Source organism: Balaenoptera musculus, chromosome 3 (genome assembly GCF_009873245.2).
Source record: "Balaenoptera musculus isolate JJ_BM4_2016_0621 chromosome 3, mBalMus1.pri.v3, whole genome shotgun sequence".
Taxonomy (NCBI): Eukaryota; Metazoa; Chordata; class Mammalia; order Artiodactyla; family Balaenopteridae; genus Balaenoptera; species Balaenoptera musculus.
In genome coordinates this window covers 162,691,560-162,715,310 of record NC_045787.1, presented here as the reverse complement: position 1 = coordinate 162,715,310, position 23,751 = coordinate 162,691,560, and the positions used below count along the sequence as shown (strand labels likewise).

General features: G+C 40.3%; 1 protein-coding gene across 3 annotated transcripts in view; it reads left to right on the top strand.

Moving 5' to 3' along the window:
- The window catches only part of ADGRE3 (adhesion G protein-coupled receptor E3), a 44,731-nt gene extending 22,827 nt beyond the window's left edge, over positions 1 to 21,904 (top strand). For all 3 annotated transcript variants that reach the window (XM_036845353.1, XM_036845351.1, XM_036845352.1), the window contains 11 exons: positions 4,200 to 4,383; positions 7,129 to 7,245; positions 8,709 to 8,893; positions 10,793 to 10,960; positions 12,064 to 12,261; positions 12,551 to 12,786; positions 13,283 to 13,349; positions 13,570 to 13,661; positions 15,490 to 15,658; positions 19,466 to 19,561; positions 21,715 to 21,904. In XM_036845353.1, coding sequence (XP_036701248.1) covers positions 4,200 to 4,383; positions 7,129 to 7,245; positions 8,709 to 8,893; positions 10,793 to 10,960; positions 12,064 to 12,261; positions 12,551 to 12,786; positions 13,283 to 13,349; positions 13,570 to 13,661; positions 15,490 to 15,658; positions 19,466 to 19,561; positions 21,715 to 21,723 — 1,521 coding nt within the window. In that variant the 3' untranslated portion in view covers positions 21,724 to 21,904. The remainder of the gene's footprint in view (positions 1 to 4,199; positions 4,384 to 7,128; positions 7,246 to 8,708; positions 8,894 to 10,792; positions 10,961 to 12,063; positions 12,262 to 12,550; positions 12,787 to 13,282; positions 13,350 to 13,569; positions 13,662 to 15,489; positions 15,659 to 19,465; positions 19,562 to 21,714) is intronic.
- Positions 21,905 to 23,751: the final 1,847 nt, after the last annotated feature.

Sequence of the window (23,751 nt, the reverse complement as noted above, 5' to 3'; positions counted from 1 at the left end):
TATATCACTATGTTTATTGCTACATATCTCACTATAGAGATAGATAGATACAGTGTGTATGTATATAAGGGTGTGTGTGTATGTATATATAGGTATGTGTGTGTCTGCCCCCTAAAGAGAAGATCTATCCCAAACCAAGAAAGACAGACTAAGCAAGACTGTATTAGGATATGCTGAGCTGTTGTAACAAAGAGACCCAAATATCCAGTGGCTTTTAAAAAATGGATCTTTATTACTTTCTGACTTATCAGTCCAGAGGCAAGGAATCCAGACTGGTGAAGGGATTCTGCTCCATGAGGCCATTAAGTGTACCCATGGTCTTTCCATACTGTTACTCCATCATCCCCTGGCATCTTGTCCTCAACTGCATAGCCAAAGCTGGGTTGCTGCAATGCTGCATTCGTACTGGTGGATAGAGGGAAGAGGGGGTCCAGGGCAAGTTCTCTGGAGTACAAGGTGAAGAGAGGAGAGTAGAGAGAGGGCCTCGCTCCTCATCTACTCACTATATGATATGCTAATAATGTCAGGATAACTTCCTTGAGACATGTCTTTTTTCTTTCTTTCTTTCTTTCTTTGGATGCGTTGGGTCTTCATTGCTGCGCGCAGGCTTTCTCTAGTTGTGGCGAGCAGGAGCTGCTCTTGGTTGTGGTGCACAGGCTTCTTATTGCAGTGGCTTCTCTTGCTGCAGAGCACAGGCTCTAGGCACACAGGCTCAGTAGTTGTGGCTCATAGGCTCTAGAGTGCAGGCTCAGTAGTTGTGGCACGTGGGCTTAGTTGCTCTGCAGCATGTGGGATCTTCCCAGACCAGGGCTCAGACCCATGTCCCCTGCATTGGCAGGCAGAGTCTTAACCACTGCGCCACCAGGGAAGTCCCTAGAGACATGTCTTAAGGTGACAACCCAGAAGTCGCATATATCATAGCCAAACCTAGCACAAGGGAGGCTGGGACAATATGGTCTGTGGTTGGGTAGCATGGCCCACATAAAATTTGAGGAATTCATTCAATTATTAAAAGTAGGAGGGGGAAATGGATACTGTAGGACAATTAAGAGAGAGAAACCAAAAACTTCCTGATAGGTAGTAATTTAGTGTCTGTAAGCTGACTCTGAATTTTAACAAAGAGAACGATCCATGTCTCTGAGAATCTATAGTCTAGCAGAATGGACTTGTCCCTTATTTGCCCTACTCCCCACCCTCACCCTGCTCTACTCCAGAGAAACTGTTCATGCCTTGCCCTTCCAAGCTCCAGGCCTCCAAGTACATGCTGTTCTCTCAACCTGAAACTCCTTTTCCTAGTTCCTCACCTGGCTGGTTCCTCCCACTCTTCCTTACTCAAGACTCAATTCAGGGGACTTCGCTGGTGGTGCAGTGGTTAAGAATCCACCTGCCAATGCAGGGGACACAGGTTCGAGCCCTGGTCTGGGAACTAAGATCCCACACGCCTCGAGGCAACTAAGCCCGTGCACCACATCTACTGAGCCTGTGCTCTAGAGCCCGTGCACCACAACTACTGAAGCCCATGCACCTAGAGCCCGTGCTCTGCAACAAGAGAAGCCACCACAATGAGAAGCACACACACTGCAACAAAGAGTAACCCCCGTTCGCCACAACTAGGGAAACCCCGCACGCAGCAATGAAGACCCAACGCAGCCCAAAATTAATTAATTAATTAATTTTTAAAAAAAAGACTCAATTCAGGTGTCGTGTCCTCCTGGATGACCTCCCTAAACTCCTCCATCTTAGTTAATATCCCCCCACTATGTTCTCACAGTAGGGGATGTGGGGTTTAGAAGTGTAGACAGAGGTTTGAATCCCAGCACCACAATGGCAAGTGACATGGGCAAAATGATGACCTCTCTGTATTAGGGTTCTCCAGAGAAACAGAACCAATAGGAGAAAAGATATAAAGAGATTTGTTATAAGGAATTGGCTGACAGGCCCCGAAATCTGCAGTCGACAAGCTGAAGACCCAGAAGAGTTGATTGTGTAGTTCCAGTTTGAATCCAGAGGTCTGAGACCCAGGAAGAGCCGATGTTTCCGTTCGAGTCTGAAGGGAAAAAATGATGTCCCAGCTCAAGGCTGGAACTGTCAGGGAGGCAGGAGGAAAGTCCCTTCCTCAGAGTTCTTATTCTAGTCAGGCCTCCAACTGACTGGATGATCCCCAGCTACATCAGGAAGGACAATCTGCTTTACTTCATCTCTCCATTCAGATGTTAATTTCATCCAGAAACACCCTCACAGACACACCCAGAATGCTGCTTGACCAATATCTGTGTAACCCATTACCCAGTTAAGTTGAAACATAAAATTAACCATCACGCTCTTCAAGATCAATTTACTCATCTGTAAGACAGGGGTGGTAATGGCACCATTGGATAGATGAGCAGGTTAGATGAGATAATATATGTGTAGTATTTAGCACAGTGCCTGATCCAGAATACATGTTCCATCTATGTTATCCATCGTTATCTCCATCAGACTGATAACATTCACATGGTGTGCTGTCACCCTCTAGACAGTGAGCTTCTTGAGGGCAGGAATCAGACCAAGCCCACATTGGGAGTTCAGCAACTGTTCATTGAAGTAATGAACAAATAATCATGTTATCAACAGGAGCATTTCATTATAAAATATCATTGCCAGGTTCCTCAAAAAATTAAACATATAATTACCAGGTGACACGGCAATTCCACTCCTAGGAATATACCCAAGAGAACTGAAAGCAGGGACCCAAACATATACCCGGACAAAAGTATACTTCAAAAAGATACATACACCCCTATTTCATAGCAGCACTATTCACAATAGCCAAGATATGGAAACAACCTAAATGTCCATTGACAGATGAATGGATAAAGAAGATGTGGTATATATATACAATGGAATACTACTCAGTCATAAAAAGAACGAAATAATGCCATTTGCAGCAACATGCATGGACCTAGAGATTATCATACTAAGTGAAGTCAGTCAGAAAGAGAAAGACACATACCATATGATATCACTTGCTTGTAGAATCTAAAGTATGACACAAATGAACTTATTTACAAAACAGAAACAGACTCACAGACATAGAGAACAGACTTCTGATTGCCAAAGAGGGGGGAGGGCAGTAAGGGAGGTATGGAAGGAGAGTTTGGGATTAGCAGATGCAGACTATTATATATATTGTAGAATGGATAAACAACAAGGTCCTACTTTATAGCACAGGGAACTATATTCAGTATCCTGTGATAAACCATAATGGAAAGGAATATGAAAAAGAATGTATATAAAACTAAATCACTTTGCTGTACAGCAGAAATTAACACATTGTAAATCAACTATACTTCAATAAAATAAATTTTAAAAAGAAGAAAGCAGGGACCCAAATAGATACTTGCACACCTATGTTCTTAGCAGCACTATTCACAATAGCCAAAAGGCAGAAATGGCCCAAATGTCCATCAACAGATGAATGGATGAATAAAATGTGGTATATCCATACAGTGGAATATTATTCAGCCATAAAAAATGAAGTTCTGATTCCCACTACGACATGGATGACCTTAAAAACATTATGTTTAGTGAAAGAAGTCAGACACAAAAGATCACATAGTGTATGATTCCATTTGTATGAAATGTCCAAAATAGGCAAATCCATGGAAACAGAAAGCAGATTCGTGCTTTCCAGAGGCTTGGGGAAGGGAGAATGGGGAGTAACTCTTTAATGGGTTTTATTTGGAGATGATGGAAATGTTTTAGAACTACATAGAGGTGATGATTCCACAACATCATGAATGTACCAAATTGTCACTAACTTGATCCCCTGGGGATCAAAATCGCCCCCAGTTAAGAACCACTGGTCTATTTCTAGAAACCTTACCACTTCCTTGTTGGTAAGAGATGTTCATAATAACTAACACGTATATGGTGTTTACCAGGCACAGACACTGTTCTAAAAACGTAGCATCTCTTCACTTATTTAATCTTCGCCAAAACTCTATGGGGTCTTAGTTCTGTCCTCATTCTAAACAGGGTACCTGAGGCACAGAGCGATTGAGTGACTTTCCCAAGGTTGCTCAGCAGGTGAATGGTGGGGTCAGGATTTAAACTAGTTGTCTGGCTCCAGCACCTGCTTTTTTGTGTTTTCTTCTGACCCTCTGGACGTGGGACCTATCAGATTGGATTTTTTTTTTTAATTCTTTATCTCTTCAAAGCTGCAACAGGTTGTTGAGAATATCGAGTCACTTCTCACCAATAAGACTGTATGGGGAATGGAAGAGGGGAGAAACATCACAGCCACGTTCACATCTATTCTCCAGAAAATTGAATCGGTTGTTCTAGAAACTGCCTTGAAAACCCCAGACCAAAAACTCCAGAAAGTCCAAAACCGTACTGTGGGTAAGAAGACAATAAGGCATGATATACACAGGGTATGGTTACTAACTGGGGTCTGGATTGAGCAGTTAGAAAAGTAAATAAGTACTGCATGAGTCCATTAATATAAAATTCTAGAAAATGCAAACTAATCCATAGTGACAGGGAGGAGGGGGCAGGTGAAGGGATGAAAAAAGGGCATGAGAAAAATTTGGAGAAATTGTTGGGGGTGATAGAAATGCTCTCTACCTTGATTGTGGTGGTGGTTTTACAGATGTATACACTCAGTGAAACTCATCCAGTTGTACACTTTAATACATGCAATTTTTTGTACATCAATTACACCTTCATAGAGCTGTTTTTAAAAATTGCCAGTGGGGGAATTCCCTGGTGGTCCAGTGGTTAGTACTCGGTGCTTTCACTGCCAGGACCCGGGTGGATCTGGGAACTAATATCCCACAAGCCGCCCGGCGTGGCCAAAAAATTTTTTTAATAAAAATAATTTTTAAAAATTAAAAAAAATTTTTTAAATAAATAAAAATTGTCAGTGGTTTCTAATCCTGAGTCTGGGATTCTGGCTTGAAGTTAGGTTTTTGGGTTTTTTTTCAACCAGTGCTTACATAATTTAACAGCACACGTCACAGTGATGCTACTTAAACCATCCCAGAAGGAACATCTTACTACATATTTTTTAAATAAAAATACTTTTATTAGGGAATTCCCTGGTGGTCCAGTGGTTAGGACTCGGCACTTTCACTGCTGGGACCCGAGTTTGGGGAACTAAGATCCTGCAAGCCACGCGGCACAGCCAAAAAAAAGAAATACTTTTATTATACTAGTCATACATATTCATTATATATCTATGTGATGAGATGACATGTCAATTAGCTTGACCTTGGTAATCGTTTCACTATGTATATGTGTGTGTCAAGTCTTCATACTGTACACCGTAAATATATACAATTTTTGTTTTTGAAAATAAAAATAAATAAGATACCATAACAAAGCCAAGTATTAAATTTTTAAAAAATTAGGAGAAAACATGTACACAAAACTAAATTGAACCCACAACCCAATCCTCCAATCTGATACCCATGTAGGTACATGTCTGATGAAGAGACACATGTTTGTTGTGTATGTTACAATTTACATACATTTGCACAACCTGCTTTCTCACTCACTACATTACTAACATCTTTCCGTGTAAATCATATACATCATCATTACCTATGTTACTGTCTTCAATGGTTTATAGAGTTACATTGTATATATAATTTATTTATACTATATATTTATTTATACTATAATTTATTTATTTCCCTATTCTGGTAAGTGCAGGTTGTTACCAAACAACCCTGTGACAAAGACCATTGAAAATTTATCTGTGTGTATTTGTTTGATGTTTTCTTAGGATCAATTCATAGAAGAGGAATTGTTAGGTCAAAAGGAAAAAAACATTTTATAGACTTTTGATATATATCACTATATTGGCCTCCAGAAATGCTGTTTGCGGTGCTTTTTATTCAGCTCAGAGATGTCAGTGTATTTGTGTATGCCTAACTAACAATTTTGTTTTACCAACTTGCATGATAAAGTACTTTATACTCTATAAAAATAGTAATCTTTTAAATTGTTTTAATAAAATAAAATTCAGTGCCTAACCTTCCTGGAAAACCAGAATCTGGACAATTTCATTCAAAATTAAACCAGATTACGAGTAACTCTCATCTTTCCTGATTTGGCCAGTTCCTAATTGTTTAATCGATGACCAGTACCCTTACCTCAGGGGCTTTTTCGTCTCCTCATCTATAAAACAAGATAATAATGCTGCATATAATACACTTACAACTAGGGCTGGTAATTGCTATAATTTTCATTATTCTACTTTCCACTCTTTAGTATTATAAAGTTCCATTTAAATAGTATCATTTTTTATATTCCTATCTACTTTATAATAGTATCATTCTTTAAGTGCTATTTTGTTACTTGCTTTTTTTTAACTTTTTTAAACATATACAAAAGGAGACATAATTAGCCTACTGCACTCAACATCCAGATTGAATAATTTCCAACTCATGACCAGTCTCAGACTGTCTGATTTTTAAGATAAATATTTTCATGAACTTATTTCCTGCTCTTTTTTTTTTTTTTTTTTTTTTTTGGCCATGCCATGTGACTTGCAGGATCTTAGTTCCCCCCACCAGGGATCAAACCCGTGCCCCCTGCAGTGGAAGCGTGGAGTCCTAACCACTGGACCACCAGGGAATTCCCTTATTTCCTGCTTTTCTGTGACTTCATTTTTATTGGAAGCATGGTTCCCCATTAAAGAAATAAGCCATAAATTATTTAATCAATTCCTTCTTAAACGTTTAGGTCACTTCCCATTTTTCACCATTATCATCTTTGCTGCTGTGAAATTAGCTACATCTTTCTTGTAGCTAATTCTGCCCTCTTATCCATGACTGATTTCCTAGAATAAATTCCTAGAAACAGAATTGTTGCTTCAAAGACAATATGCTAGAGAATATTATTTAAGAACTTGGTTTCAGGAGTTAAGAGTCCTACTTAAATTCTGAACTTCAGTTTCCTCATCTGAACAATGGTTCCTCATGGCGTTATATGATGCTGTTATAAGATGATGATGTATAAGGATCTTAGTCCAGTGCCTGGCACATCCTAGACATTCAGTAAATTTGAGCTGTTTGTGTAGCTATGCACATTTTTAAAACTTATAATAATGGTAAGCTTGCCCGTTGTTTTTCTTACCAGCTGTTGAAACTCGAGTTGTTACAGACAATTGCTCCAAGGCAGTCATCTTCAACTTGAACGCCCAAATGAACTCCATGGATATCCATTGCAGTGACGTCATCCAGGGAAACACACAAGGTACACGTGGTAGCTGCATGCAGAATCCCTAAGACACGCAGAGCCGTGTCACTGTGTGAGTAGTAAGGAAAGGTCAACAATAGGCTCCTCCCTAATGGGTCTGTTACCCTAAAGCTGTGTCATTTGAGTCTTTTCCTTAAAAAAAAAAAAAAATCTTCTTAAAGTAGAGGCTTTCTATTCTTCAGCATGAAAGGGACTTCTTTGCAGTTGAGGGGCTGCTCTACCTGGGTCTCAGTTTAGGTTCACTCAGAAGCAGTCCATGGACAAGTATAAGGAGTTCAATTGTAATGATTTTATTTGGGAGATGATCCCAGGAAGCATTAGTAGGTGTATCAGTCAGGGTTCTCCAGAGAAACAGAACCAGTGGGGGGGGGGGGGGGGTGTGGAGAGAGAGACAGAGAGAAACAGGGACAAAGAGAGATTTTAAGGAATTAGCTCCTGTGATTGTGGAGGGTAGCAAGTCTAAAACCTAGCCAGCAGGCTGAAGACCCAGGGAAGAGTTGTTGCAGCTTGAGTTGCTCCGCAACAAGAGAAGCCACCGCAATGAGAAGCCCGCGCACCGCAACAAAGAGTAGCCCCCACTCACCAAAACTACAGAAAGCCCGCGCGCAGCAACGAAGACCCAATGCAGCCAAAAATAAAATAAATAAAATAATTTTTAAAAAAAAAGAATACCCAATGTGGGATACCATTAATGTGAATTTTTAAACACAGAAAACAATACTATATATTATAACGGAAACATGCTTATGTCGTAAAATTACAAATGTATTCACGGAAAGGCCACACTTCCACTTCAAGTCCGTGGTTATTTCTCGAGAAGGAAGAAAGAGAATGAAATAATAGTGGGATCTTTAGCCGTATCTAAAACATTTTATTTCTTAAAAAATACATAATTCTGAAGCCAATACGACAAAACTATAATATATTTTAAATCTGAGTGTAAATGTCTGTTATGTCTTTTTTATAGTTTTCTAAGTGTTTGAAATATAAGCTGCATTTTTTTAGAAAATAAAGATGTTTTAAAAGAATTCATCATTTACCACATTCTTGGCACTGTGCTAGGAGCCCTGTGGTTTCCAAATGAAGTATCCGGTATTAGTTACTCAGTAAGTTTAGTACCTGTTGGAAAAATGGGATTAATCCACAGGAAATAATTAATGGACAGATGAATTCTCTTTGGCACGGCAGGGACTGCACTTGAAATACGAATTTGGAGAAAGACAAATCAAGCTGCCTGAGGGTCTAGGGAAGACTTCCCGAGCCAGAGGCTGGGTTGGAGCTTGGTCTTTGAGGAGGAGTTGTGAATATTTGAGTAGGAAGAGCAGGAGAGGAAAAGTAAACTTCCTAGGCACAGCTGAGCACAGGTGTGGCGATCATGGGAGTCTGGCAGGTATGGAGTGGGAAAGGGCAACAGAAGGAATGGTGGCACTTTTTAAGACTCCATTATTCTGTTTCCTCAGGTCCCAGTGTAGTTGCCTTTGTTTCATACTCTTCTCTTGGAAACATCATAAATGCAACATTTTTTGAAGAGGCGAATGAGACAGATCAAGTTTACCTGAACTCCCAGGTAGTGAGTGCTGCTATTGGACCCAAAAGGAACACACCTCTCTCCCAGGCTGTGAGTCTAAGTTTTCAGCACGTGAAGGTGGGTCAAAGCCGCAATTTGTACTTGCTTAGGTTTCATGGATGTTAGACCAAACAATTTTCAAATACTCCCAAGTCAATGATTCTGGACCTGCACTGTGCAATATCATAGCCAGGAGACAACTATAGTTATTGAGCATTTGAAATATGGTGAGTCTGAACTGAGATTTTGAAGACTTAGTATTTCCAGGTTTAGATTCAGTATTTCCAGACTTTGAAGACTTGGTAAGAAAAACAATGTGTTAAGCATCTCAATAATGTTACACTGATTACATGTATTGATTTATATTGACATATTAAAAGATATTATTTTGAATATAGTGCTTTAAATAACATATTTTATTAAAATTAATTTGACCTGTTTCTTTTCCTTTTTTAATGTGGTAGTAGAAATTTTCAAATTACATAAGTGACTCACATGATATTTCTCTTGGGCAGCAAGCATCATTCTAGTTCGTGGAATTTTTTTAATTGCAGATACCTCCTACATCTGTGAAATTTGAACTGAGACATACTATTTATTCTTGCACAGAAGCCTGGAATTAATTATTAAGACTACATAATTCAATCAGAAGAAAAACTTTTCTATAATTCATTGCCTTTTCCCATTCTCTGCCCAAACTCTTAAAGGCAGGACGGTTAATAGCCAGACATAGTCAACTGTTTAGAAAGTAAGAGTTGAAAGAAATCTTGCCATTTTTTTGACAACATGGATGAACCTTGAAGGCATTATGACTAAGTGAAATAAGTCAGACAGAGAAAGACAAATACTGACTGATCTCATATATATGTGGAATCTGAAAAAACAAACTCATAGAAACAAAGGACAGATTGGTGGTTGCGAGCGACAGAAGGTGGGGGAAAGAGGTAATCGTGATCAAATGTTACAAACTTCCAGTTATAAGATGAATAAGTTCTGGGGATGTAATGGAGAGAATAGTGCCTCTAGTTAACTCTAGTTAACAATACTGTATGGTATATTTGAAAGTTGCTAAGAGAGTAGCTTTTAAAAGTTTTCACCACAAAATAAAAATTGTAAATATGTGAAGTGATGGATGTTAACTAACCTTGTTGTAATAATCACTTGGCAATATATACATATATCGAATCATTACATCATACACCTTAAACTTACACAATGTTATATGTCAATTAAATCTCAATAAGGCTGGAAAAAATAAATCAAATTTTTTTTAATTTTTAAGAAAATAAGAATTAAGTGGGGGAAGGTGAGGAAAGGTAGGTTTTCTCCATCTGATGCATAAAATCTAGGAATGGAATTTTTCATGTATGGCATGGAGCAATGGAAGTGAAGCAAGGTATCTGGGGATGGTCTGGTGGATTATCAAAGGAGATACAGCCCCCAAATAGGAGAGCATCCAACTCACATCCTTGGCCAGATCAAGTGATGCTACGGACATCTTTGGGACAAAAAAAAAAGAGATTGAAAACTAACTTTACTCTCTCCTGGTGATGTTTCTTCCCTACACTACCCCTGTCATTGTACGAGCAATTATTGTGTGGTAAGCGGTCAGGGCAGAATTGATGTGAAGAGATGAGGGAAATTTGGCTTAGAGAGTATTTGGGAGAAAAATTTAAGTGAGCCTTATACTCTATTTTTATTTGACTCCCATGTTGGAGGATAAAGTCCTGAAACCAATGACATCTTGTAAAATTCTGGCTCGCAGAGAGAGGTGGGCTCATTTTCTGTTATGCGGAATCCCAATAGAGTTGGGACTACGCGGACAGGTTCCTGGTGGTCATCGTCTTCACTTAAAATAGAAATCACCTGATCTCTCCTAACCCATGGTGTCACCTCTTTGCACCCCACCAGCATAGACTGACACTCTGAGAGCCGTCCCTCCCAAGGAAGGACATGATTAACCTGTTCTATTCTCAGGTAAAGCCCAGTATCAAAAAGGTCTTCTGCGTCTACTGGAAAGGTACAAAGGAGGGCGGCCACTGGTCCATGGAGGGCTGTTTCCTGATACAAGCAAACAAGACTCACAGTATATGCAGTTGTACTCACCTGTCCAGTTTCGCCGTCCTCATGGCCTTCCACAGAGAGGTATGATGTAAACATTGAATTCCTCAAGCTAATCCTTTTTGAGGCCCTGCTTAGGTGGCCATAAATGCTATAAGGAAAATTTTTAAAGAGCGCGTGTCTGGAGTGATTACAGAAGTGTGTTACTTTAGATAACATGGTTAGAGGAGAATTAACTATTCAAGCTGAAATCTGAATATTAAGTCAGTGGGATTACAATGTGGATGAATCTCAAAAATACCATGCTGATTGGAAGAAGTTAGACACAAAGGACCACATATTGTAGGATTCCAGTTATATGAAATGTCTAGAAAAGGCAAATCCATAGAGACAGAACAAATTGATGGTTTCTAGGGGCTGGGAGAAGGGGAGAATAGGGGGTAACTTCTTAATGGGCATGGGGTTTTATTTTGGGGTGATTAAAATGTTTTGGAACTAGAGAGAGGTAGTGGTTGCACAACACTGTGAATGTACTAAAAGTCACTAATTTGTACAGCGTAAAATGGTTAGTTTTATATTATTTGGATTTTACCTCAATGAAAAAAGGTTTCAGGGAAGAGCATCCCAAAAAGAGATACATGTATGTGTAAAGGTCCTGAGAGAGAACAAACTTGGTGTGTTCCAGAAATAAATGTGGTTGGAGCAGAGTGAATGAGAGGGAAGTGGAAAAGTTCAGGTTGGAGAAAAGGGCACAGGGAAAATGCATCAGACTTCAAATGCTATGGTCAGGAATTTAGATTTCACTCCAATTACAATGGAAAGGCAATAGAGAATTTGCATCAGGGATGCTGCATACTTATGTTATTAGAAGAAACCTCTGGCTCCTGGGTCAAGAATGGATGGTGGTGCAGGAGGAGTGGACTGGTAGAGAGATGATGGTGGTCAGGATTTGGGTGGCAGCAGCAAAGGTGGTGGGAGAAAGTCAGACGGGACATATATCCTAGACGAGGGGTCAGAGTACTGATGACATAGGCTGGGTGACAGCACACAGGAAGTCCTGCATCCCTCCCCTCCTTGCAGAGATGAAGGTGATCTGCCTATGTTGGGATGCCACATTCCAAGGGGTGGGGGAGTATAATCCCAGAGCAGGAAAGCCTGACTGTGAGCTCCTCTCTGCTCACTCCCAGGAGGAGGATCCCGCACTAACTGTGATCACCTACGTGGGGCTGAGCTTCTCTCTGCTGTGCCTCCTCCTGGCAGCCCTCACCTTCCTGCTGTGCAAAGCCATCCAGAACACCAGCACCTCGCTCCATCTGCAGCTCTCACTCTGCCTCTTCCTGGCCCACCTGCTCTTCCTAACAGCCGTTGATAGAACTGAGATCAAGGTACTTATGCTGTCCCAAAATACCCCTGCCCTGCCCCCAGTGTATGCTGATGAGTTCACGGAGCCATGCTGCATTGGACACCTTAATAAAATAGGCTTGGGCCCCAGAGGGAGGTTGGGGGAGAGGTGCCAAGGTGAGGTGTGCTGCCGTTGATTATCAACCACCTTTACCTTCAATGACCTTGGTCTAATACCAGGTGTTCTGAACTCAGTGTCAGTATAAAAGAGAGGTCCTGGGGCCATGCTCCACCCTGACAATCCCTCCTGGTGACACCTTCCTCCTTCCCCAGGTGCTGTGTGCCATCATTGCAGGTGTCTTACACTATTTCTACCTGGCCTCCTTCGTCTGGATGCTGCTGGAGGGGCTGCACCTCTTCCTCACTGCACGCAACCTGATGGTGGTCAACCACTCCAGTATCAACAGGTTCATGAAGAAGCTCATGTTCCCAGTGGGCTATGGAGTCCCGGCTGTGATCGTGGCCATTTCTGCAGCATCCAGGCCTCATCTTTATGGAACACCTGATTAGTGAGCTTGACTCTAACCTTGTGCCATGGACATATTTGAAGGCAGTGTTAATAGTGATGATTGGGATATTCACATCAAATGCACTCTACTTTCCCCTTGAGTATAAGGGCTCTAATCTCTTTCCCAGTGAGGCAGGGAAGAATGATGTAAAAGGCTCTGGAAGGGGAGAATTTTGCAGTTAGGTTCCCAGCTTTACCTCTCCCATAATTTGTGACCTCAAGTCCTTAATTCTCAGTCCCCTCATTAGTGAAATGGGGATAATGGTCATCTCCATGGTCCCACCTTCAGAATACTAGTGTGAAAATTCAACAGGACTGTGCCTGTAAAATGTTTAATGTAGCAGTAACACATGGTAGTGAACAATTAAAGCCTTCATTGTCAGCTGACATTTTCAGGAGACATTGGAAAATTCTCTGTTAGGAAAAGGTGTCATTTCATATCCATTTCATGTGTTTTCTCTGATCTCTCTTTGTGTCCCTTTTCCCATTTTTCCCAGCTGCTGGCTCCACCTGGACCAGAAATTCATCTGGGCTTTCCTCGGCCCCATCTGTGCCATTATCTGTGTGAGTGAATATGTGGCTCTGATGTTCCTGACCTAAGAAGAAGCACCAGACATGGGTGCAAGATAGCACAAGGGACATATATTTTCCCGGTTGTATGATTTGATTTTTCAACCTGCTACCAATTCAAACCCATGTGCAGGGAGGTAGGAGCTGTGTACAATTTACAGTGGACATAGTACATTTTAACTTGTATTCTACATGGTCTGTGTCATTCTTGCAGGTGAATTTTGTATTTTTTCTCTTGGTTCTTTGGATTTTGAAAAGAAAACTTTCCTCCCTCAACAGTGAAGTGTCAACCATCAAGAATATAAAGTAAGATGAAGCAAGTGGTATTTTCTAACCCCCTTTTCCTCTACTCACTTCCTACTGGTCCCTCCTACATATTGACACAGACATACACCCCACAGCCAGGCTCTAAGGACTAGCAAGACCACTACCATCTTCCACTATCACAATTAATGAGAAGCTGTATTCACTAGAGTACAGGCTAAATTTCTGTGACCCAAAAAAGGGAGTGAAATAGAAGTTTATTTTATTCTCACGCCACAGACCAGAGGTAAACAGTCCAGGGCTAATGGGAAGCTCTGCTCCACAGAGTGATCCAAGGACTCACTTTCTTTCTATTGTGTTGCCCCACCATCCCCTAGGATGTTGTCTTTATCAGTATCCCATATGTGGGAAGGAGTTGACATGGAAGTTGCAAGTTCCACATTTGCTCATATCCCATTGGCTAGACCTTGGTCACATGGTGACACCTAGCTGCAAGGGAGGCTGGGAAATGAAGTCTCTAACTGGGTAGCCATGTGTCCTTGATAAATCTCAAAAAGCGAAGAGATCTAACACTAAATGGAAGAAAAGGAGAATGGAAGAATACAGCTTTGGCCACACAGCACAAGAGGCAATAGGTTCAGGAAGGATTTAGGTTAAAATATATTTTGTATAATACTATTTCAAAAAATTGGAAACTATGAGTATTTCTTTTATTTTTCAGCATCCGTCTTAATTTGAACATGTAATTTGTTGAGGTTTTCATTGTAATCACAAAAATAACACATTTGTTATTTGTTTATTATTTGTCAAAAGTTTTCAAAATATATAAAGTTAAAAGTGAAAGTTGCTTACTCCCTCTTTTCCTGCTACTTTTACCTCCCAGGGAATCCAGGGGTAACAAACTGCATGATATGATATGTCTGATATTTTCCCAGACCTTTTTCTGTGCATTTTCTGTAGAACAGACAGGCTCACATACAATAGTGCCACTACACAAATTGTTCCTCAACTAGCTTTTATCACTTATGTAATACGATATTTTAAAATTAGGAATATATAGATACAAAAGTAGGGTGACCTTACATCTCAGTTTGCCTGGGATGGTCCCAGTTTATGTTTGTTGATGCATTGTAATTATTAACAACACTCCTTTTTCATTGAAGCATAGTTGATTTACAACGTTCTGTTAGTTTCAGGTGTACAAAAAAGTGATTCAGTTACACACATATATATGTATATTCTTTTTCAGATTCTTTTCCATTATAGGTTATTACAACATATTGAATATAGTTCCCCTGAATAGCACCACTTTTGATCTCAAAAGCCTCCCTGTTTGAATAACAAATTATGACCCCCTCCATCTATAAATGATATATAGAGAGAGAGATAAAGAGCTTTATCTTTGCAGTTTTACAATGCTTTACATATGTATGGTACTAATTTTGTTCTATATACTGTCCTAAATACTTTACATATGTTAAGGTCTCATTTAATCTTTGCAGCAACCCTATGAAATAGGACTATTACAAAGATTAGGGAACTGAGTTACAGAAAAGTAGGGATTCCCTGGTGGTGCTGTGGTTAGGACTCAACGCTTTCACTCCCATGGCCCAGGTTCGATCCCTAGTCAGGGAAATAAGATCTCCCAAGCCACGTGGAGTGATAAAAAAAAAAAAAAAAAAAAAAAAAAAAAAAAAAAAAAAAAAAACGCCAGACAGTAACTTGCCCAAGGTCCCACAGTTAATTAGTGCTGCCTCGGATTTAAACCCAGGCATTCTAGCTCCAGAGTCTTCACCATTAACAACAATGCCGTAGGAGTATTCATGTCCATCATTAGCTTTCTTACATTATTGATTACTACTCCCCTCAGGATGCTGACACTCAAAGCAACAGCTCAGCTCTTCATCCTGGGATGCTCATGGTTTCTGGGCTTCTTGCAGATAGGCCCAGCTGCCCATGTCATGGCCTACCTCTTCACCATCATCAACAGCCTTCAGGGTTTCTTCATTTTCCTGGTCTACTGCCTCCTCAGCCAGCAGGTAAACTGTGATCTCTTTCTTTATTGTTTTAAAGTTAAGAAAAATTTGGAGATATGTAGTTTAATGAACATTCAAATCCACGTTCTCTAAATTTTCATAGGCACTTGTGAGTAGTGTGTAAACACTCCCTATATTTTCTCTACTGTGCGATGCTATTGATTGTAACATCAATTGATTAATGGCTTTCAGAAAGTAAATAATTGCTACATCAAGGAAATATCATGTTTTTCTTCAACTTCCCCATGCGTAATAGTCATCTATTGCCGTGTAACAAACAACCTCAAAAATCTCAGTGGCTTAAACACAAATATTTACTTTTCTCATTCTGGAGTCTGCAGCTTGATTGGGGTTCAGCTGATCTTGGCTGGGCACAGCTTGGCCTGGCTCCAGGATGCAGATCATGTTCAGGTCTGCTCTTTGTGACCCTGAGGCTTGGGAGAAAGGGGAGCATCTACCTAACATAATTTCTTCTTATAACAATGGCAAAATCACAAGAAGGCAAGCTCTACTGAGCAAGGCCGTTTCAAGGTGATTCTGCTTGCATCACCTCCACCAATATTTCATTGGCCAAATAAGATCCCATGTCCAAGCCCAAAGTCAATGGGAGAAAAACACTCCATTCACCACGAAGCTAAGACAGGGTGTAATACTACTACAGAGGAGTGAATAACTGAGATCAATAAAGCAATCTACCACACCCCTTAACATGAACTCTTAAACACATTTCCATGTGATGTATAGCCTCTCTACTAATGTTTTAATAGCTCTATAATGAAATTACATAATAATATAGTTTTTCTAACATTTGATCATAAACATTTTCAAATATACGAAAAAGTTGAAAGAATTATGTAGTGAACACGCACATACCAATCACCTAGATTCTGTAAGTAACGTTGTGCTATGTTTGCTTAATCACATATCTGTCCATATACCTATGCTTCTATTCATCTACCCATCCATCTACATGTACAGCCAAAGAAAACTGTAAGCAACTCTTCTCGGTGGATGTATGCACCTGAGTGAGCACAGTGCAAAAGACTTATTTGTACTCTTCCACCAGTTCATCTCAGTGCCTGAGGCAGCTCACAGTGTGAGCTTCCAGTTTTTCAAGATATATATTTTGTATTCAATATGGCTACTAAACACAAGCCAATTCATGTGTCTGCAGCTGAACAAAAGAAACAGTGTGCGTCTGACACTTGGGAAATACTGGCTGCTTTGGGCTTGTTGAGATAAATCTCTAAGATGGTTCCTTACTAAGGGGTGCTCAGGGGTAATGTGAACTGCATGCTGGCTCTAGAATTGAACCCCAGGCAAGATGCTACCGTGCTGTATACTATTGAACCATGTTGACATACTTCTACTTAGATTTAGTTAAGTTATACTCATCTATAGAACAGGATTCTATGCAACTATTAAATATAATGTAAAAGACTGAAACCCCAATGAAACTTGGATCCACATGGTCCAGGCCAGGAGGTGCAATGGCCAAATAAAGATATTCCAGCAGCCAGAAGAAATACAAAATCACCCAAGTTCTTTATTTGTACTTCTCAAATACCATGAAGAAGACACATAGTCCAGCTGAGCTTTGTTGAGCTCGGCCACTAAGATTTTGAGGTCGTTTGTTACTGCAGCAAAACATGTCCTGACTGATACTCTTTCTTTCCTGATACTCTTCTTCCTCTTCCTCCTCCTCCTCCTCCTCCTCTTCCTCCCTCCTTCTCCTCCTCTTCCTCTTCTCTTTCTCTCTCTCTCTCGCTCCTTCCTCTCTCCCTCTTTTCATCACTCTGCATCTACACGCCCAAAGAACCAAACTAGGAAAGGAAGAACAGCTCCTCTGAGGATAGGAGAGAGGAAGAAACTGAGCTGACAGAGCAGACACTCCCTAGAGAACAAAGGATGAGCTAGGCATAGACCATTCAAATGTTAATTTTTGTCTGGGCACAAGAATATTTTATGACTGGAAGGATATTCAAAATATATTAGTGAATATATGTGGAATCTAAAATATGATACAAACGAACTTATTTACAAAACTGAAACAGACTCACAGACATAGAAAACAAACATTTTTACCAAAAGGGAAAGGAGGGGGAGGGAGGGATAAGTTAGGAGTTTGGTATTAGCAGACACAAACTATCATATATAAAATATATAAACAATGAGGACCTACTGTATAGCACAGGGAACTATATTCAATATCTTGTAATAAACCATAATGGAAAAAATATGTAAAAGAATATATACATATGTATGTATAAATGAATCAATTTGCTATACACCAGAAACTAACACAACATTGTAAATCAAATATACATCAATAAAATAAATAATTTAAAAAAATTTTTTTAATATATTAGTGAAAGAACAAGTTTCAAAACATTGCTCCAGAAGGGTTCTATTTTGTTTATATAACGTATATAAATATTCATTGCTTATGCTATGTTATATATTTATTTACGTGTGGGTAATGGTGTATATGGAAAAACACCACTTATTCTCAAGCAATTTTGCCACCCCCAGGGGGGACATTTATCAATGTCTGGGGACACTTTTGATTGTCACAACTAAGGGAAAGGGTACTACTGACAACTAGTTGGTAGAGGCCAGAGATATTGCTAAACATCCTATGGTGCATAGGATAGTCCCCACTACAAAGGATGATCCAACTCAAAATGTCAGTAGTGCCAAAGTTGGAAACCTTGATGTAGCAGATGTTGTTGATGTCTCTCTCATATCACTTTGGCATTATATTCTACATGCCCAGGGTTGCTTATTGTAAACACCTGTGACTCTGTGCCTGTGGGCTTCTTACTGCCCACAGGACATGCCTGCTTTACACACAGGGCAAGCTGGTGGTGCCAGAGAGTAATGGCCCTTTACAGCAGCCATCAACCAATGACTGACGGGAGCTGGTAGATAGATGCCCCAGCTCCCTTGTCCCTGGGGTGGGATGACTCTGAGGTGTGTCCTCCGTTGTCTTCAGAGCCCCCGAGTGGCACTGAACCCCAGATGTCCACAGTGGGAAGGATTATGCATCCTTTACTAGCTGCCTTCCCTTCCCAATCTCACTTCCCCACTGATCTACTGGTGTTTGCTGGGATCACCCCTCAAATGAACTCTTTGCACTTGAACCCTTGTCTCAGGGTCTGCCTCTGGGGGACCCCAAACCAAGACACATGGAAGGATACCACCAAAACATGATCAGTGATTTTTTGCTAGATTGAGGAACTATGTGTGACTTCTATTTTCTTCCTTTGCATATGCATATTTTGTTAATTTTCTACAACAAATGAAAAAATTATTGTGATAAAGTATATATAATAAAATTTATCATTTTAACCATGCTTAAGTGTACAGATCAGTGGCATTAAATATATTCACGTTGTCATGCAACGATCACCACCATCCATTCTAGAACTTTTTGATCATCCCAAACTGTACCCCTTAAACAATAATGCCCCATTCTCCCCTGCCAAGCCCCTGGTAACCACTATTCTACTTTGTCTCAATTAATTTGACTATTATAAGGATCTCATTCATGTGGAATCATACAATATTTGCCCTTTTGTGTCTGGTTCATATATTTCACTCAGTGTAATGTCTTCAAGGTTCACCCATGTTATAACATGTGTCAGAATTTTATTCCTTTTTAAGGAATAAATAACATTCCACTGTATGCATATACCACATTTTGTAGGAAAAGTTTTTCATAATGTCTCTATCGTCTTTCTAACTCACTGACTTTTCTCTTCTCCATTGTTAACAAAAACAATCCTAGCATTTCCTTTGATGTTCCAGGTCCGAAAGTGGTTTGGCGAGATCATCAAATCTAAATCTGAGCCTGAGACTCATACACTTTCCAGCAGGTTTGGTCCTGACTCAAAACCCAGTGAGGTAAGAAGACTTGTGACTTATTCTAACGTTTTACCCCTTGACACCCTGAACTTCCTCTCCATGTCTTAGTACAAGCTCCCTTTCTTGCAGGGTATGGAGAAGAGTTCTTTTCCTGATGGTCTGGTTTGCATTCCTCATTCCCATCGTATTGTTTCTCAGTGACTCTTCCTTGCCCACTAACAGTGCCTAATCTGGCTGTTCTATATATTCCTGTCATTTAAAGTATGGGTAAAACATCACCAGCACCACTACCATCTAATGTAGAATCCTTTAGCGGGAGACTTACAATCATAGACATAGCAGAGCGGCCATCATCCCCTGAAATCTCACTGTCTAAAGAGAGGTGGACTTGAGCCCCACGGAGTTAGTGGATACCACAGAAAGGATCCAGGAGAGGAACCCCACCCCAGATGCTCCACATACCTATAGAGGAGGAGTGCATGTGATAATGGGACCTTCCTGGGAGAGGAAATGGTCCTGTTAGAAAGGGAACCTCTCTGGAACTTGGTTGCTGGTTTTCGTCTGTTCTTCCATTGAGCTAACTCAGGACCAACGCACCAAGGAATAAGCTCCCAGTACTATCTGAGACTTCTCTCCACAGTTGTCCCCTAATTGCTCTTTTAGAAAAATGAGAGAATATACTTGTAAGAAACCATGTCACTAGATGAGCCAGATGGGCTCCAAAGCTCAAAATCCATAAAAATTCTCCCAATCTCATTTGGTTTTAAGCCTTCCATGTACGTGCCTACCACATCTGCTAGCCAAAGAGCCTTAGAATATGTTGTTTTTAAGCTAAACAAAACTGAGAAATTTCTGATACATTGTCTTCTACATTTCTTGAGAAAATATGGGATTTTCTTCAGCCGTGGAAATATTGAGGTCACTGAAGAAACATCTATTCCTTATTGGAGGGAGGGAAAGGGAATTCATTCTAAATCTTTCCAAAAGAACCAAGAGGAAAATGGAACCAGCTAAAAAGTTTTAGGACAGTCACGTCAGCTGATTGGAAATTTTTCTTATATATATTAAGCTTAATCATTCTCAATAAGAGTAAAATTGTGGTAGGTGCTAACATTTGGCTGTGACCTTTGAAACGTTTCCCAGATAATCCAAAATAATAAAGCTGCCAGCACTCCAGCTACTGGTTTCCCACAATGAATAAGAAAGCTTTATTATTATTATTATTATTATTGCTTAACATTGTGGAAATTGAATGAGTATATCTTTTAAAAGGGAATTATATATCATATATTTACATATGATATATTATATATTTATAATATATTTTATATGTAGCTGCATTTAAGAAATACATTTGCTTTAATTAAAAGAATTTCTGAAGCTTTTATTTTTTTATGCACAGAGTATGAGTAAAAAGCTAACAAAACCCTCTGTCCTTTATGGACAACTTTGATCTTGGGTTAACATTCTAGCTCTGTTCCCCAGGCATTTGATAACATTGGAAGGTCAGCTGTATAACCAGGGAATACTGTTTATGGGAAAAGTCATATGCTTGACTGGGCGGGAACTTCTGTGAATGAACCATAAATACCAGGAAAGAAGGCATAGCTTTGGACTTTCTGCATACAGTGACTCTTATAACTGAGTCAGAAATTCCTATCCTCATGGGCTGCTGTATGAGATATTTGTTCCTCTGTGGGGCCTGAGGCATCTAAACCAAGCTGGAGCTTGTAGGGGGCAAAGAGAGTATTTGTTGAGTTCTACAATGTGTAAGACACTATGGTAGGCGGTGGACGTACAAAAAGCAATAAGACCAACACAGTACCTGCCTTCAAGGAGCTTAGAGTCTAGCCTTTCTTTATGGACAAAACCCAACATCCAGGGGGCTGAAATTCTAGAGTAGGATACTATATCCAAACTTTTTTTCAAAAAAAGAATTCTTCAACCTGGATTTTTGAGAAGTCTTCCCACTGTAAGCTAAAGAAGGCCACACCTTTCCTAGGATTCCAAAATGCTAGGATATGATGCCATCATTGCCTGCTGGATGGATCTTTCTGGCTTTAACCCACTCCTGCTGTTTCTTTCTGTTTTGTTGTCATTCATTCGTTCATTCATTTGTTTGTTTGTTTGTTTTATCCTTACATCTACCTTTAATCTAAACGTCTTGGATGGGGGGGGGGCATGTTTTCCAGGACAAGTGAAGAGAAAATACTAAAACTAGAACATTCAGCTCCTCATGGAAAGTCATACATGTGGATCTGGTTGGCATCATAAAGAATGAAGGTGGAGACAAGGAGAATCATTATACATGTCATTCCTGGAGAGGAAATGCTTAACCTTTACTTCCTGAAGTGTTTGTTCTGCATAATGGGCTCTCAATAAATGTGTATTCAATTGGATTTCTCTTCACTGATGTGTTCAATCAATGCTTGTTCCTGGATACACAAATCATGACCGTTGCAAATATTCCCTGGACTTTTTGTAAATGAAGAAGCCCTTTTCAAGGCCTTTTTTCAGGTTCTTACTCTCTGTCCTCCTAAACTTGCTCTAAACTATGAGTTTCAACTAAATGAGTTTAAACTCATTTAGTCCCTCAAGCCATCAGCTTCTTCCAAACCATCATCTTTACCTCCTCTCTTATCCAGGCTAAATCTCATGATCAACCATGTCAAACGATTCTCTCCCATGCTTTCAACACCATTGCTTCCTCATTCTGATTCTATACCTAGCTGGGAAAACCCAAATCCAGGACTGATCCAATCATGGCAGGCACTGTGGATTGTTTACTCAACAGCCATCACCACCATCACATGTTCCTTATCGACAGAACCTTGATTGTTTTCATATTTGGGACAGCACTGTACCTGGGTGCAGAGGTCAATTGAGATTGGTCTAAGCCCAGTGATTCTCAACTGGAGGTGATTTATCCCCACCATTAGGGACATTTGGCAATGTCTAGAGACATTTTTGGTTGTCATGACTGGGGCAAGTGGGGATGCTACTGACACCTAAGTGACAGATGCCAGGGATGCTGTTAAATATCCTACAATACACAAGACAGACCCCACATATACAGCAAAGAATTGTCCATCCCTAAATATCAGTAGTGCTGAGGTTGAGAAACCCTGGTATAAGCTAACCATAGTGATCTTATTCTTATTTGCTAGCAAATGGTTTGGGGTGGGCATTTGGATCAATTCTAGCCACTGAGATATAAGAAACACCTACTGGAACATACATTTTCTCCTTAATAAAAACAAATACAAATTCAAGGAGAACTTGCCGATTGCTTCCTAGTTTTAGCTGCTATCATATAACAATATGAGGCTTGAAGAGAAGATATCATGGAAATACTAAGGGTGGAAGAGTGAAAAGACAGAAATAATCTGGGCTTTTATGACATTGTTGGGTTGCTGAACCAACCCCTGAACTTTTTCATATGTAAGACAAATAAACTCCTTTTGTTAAGCCAGTTGGGTCAGGTTATCTGTTACTTGCAGTCCAAAGCATCCTTCCTTATGAACCAACCATGTCTCTTCTCTGCTCTCCATCAAGGCAGTGAGATCTCAGAATCACTCAGCTAGGAGCCAATACAAATGTGTGTTTTCTGGTCTAAACAAGACCTTCCAGGCTACCTGGAACTCACTCTTCCTATCCCTGGTCAACTTCCCCACATGGGGAGTTCTAGTTTTTCAGTTCTTTCCTCAATCTGCATCCCCTTTCTCTATATAAGGTAGAAGACTTCGTCTCCTACTTCACAGAGAAAATAAACACCAGCTTATGAAAACTCCCTCAACTTTCTGACATCGCTTACAATTATACCCACATCCACACTCATCCTTGATTCCTTCCCCCATTGATTCTCATCATCTCCTCCATTCTTCCACAGTGGCAGAGAGGGTTCCTCTTCTTGTTTGAAACTAACCTCCACCGCTGTGCTTTGGATCTTGTCTCCTCCTGCCTCTTTGGGGACCTTTCTCCATTGATTATCTCCTCTCTCTCCTGAGTCTTCCATCTCTCTCACATCCTCACATTCCTCAGTGGCATTTAAATATGCTAAAGATGGATGAGCGGGACTTCCCTGGTGGTCCAGTGGTTAAGAATCCACCTTCCAATGCAGGGGACACGGGTTCGATCCCTGGTCGGGGAACTGAGATCCCACATGCCGCGGGGCAACTAAGCCCGTGTGCGCAACTACTGAGCCTGCGCACTCTGGAGCCCAGGCACCA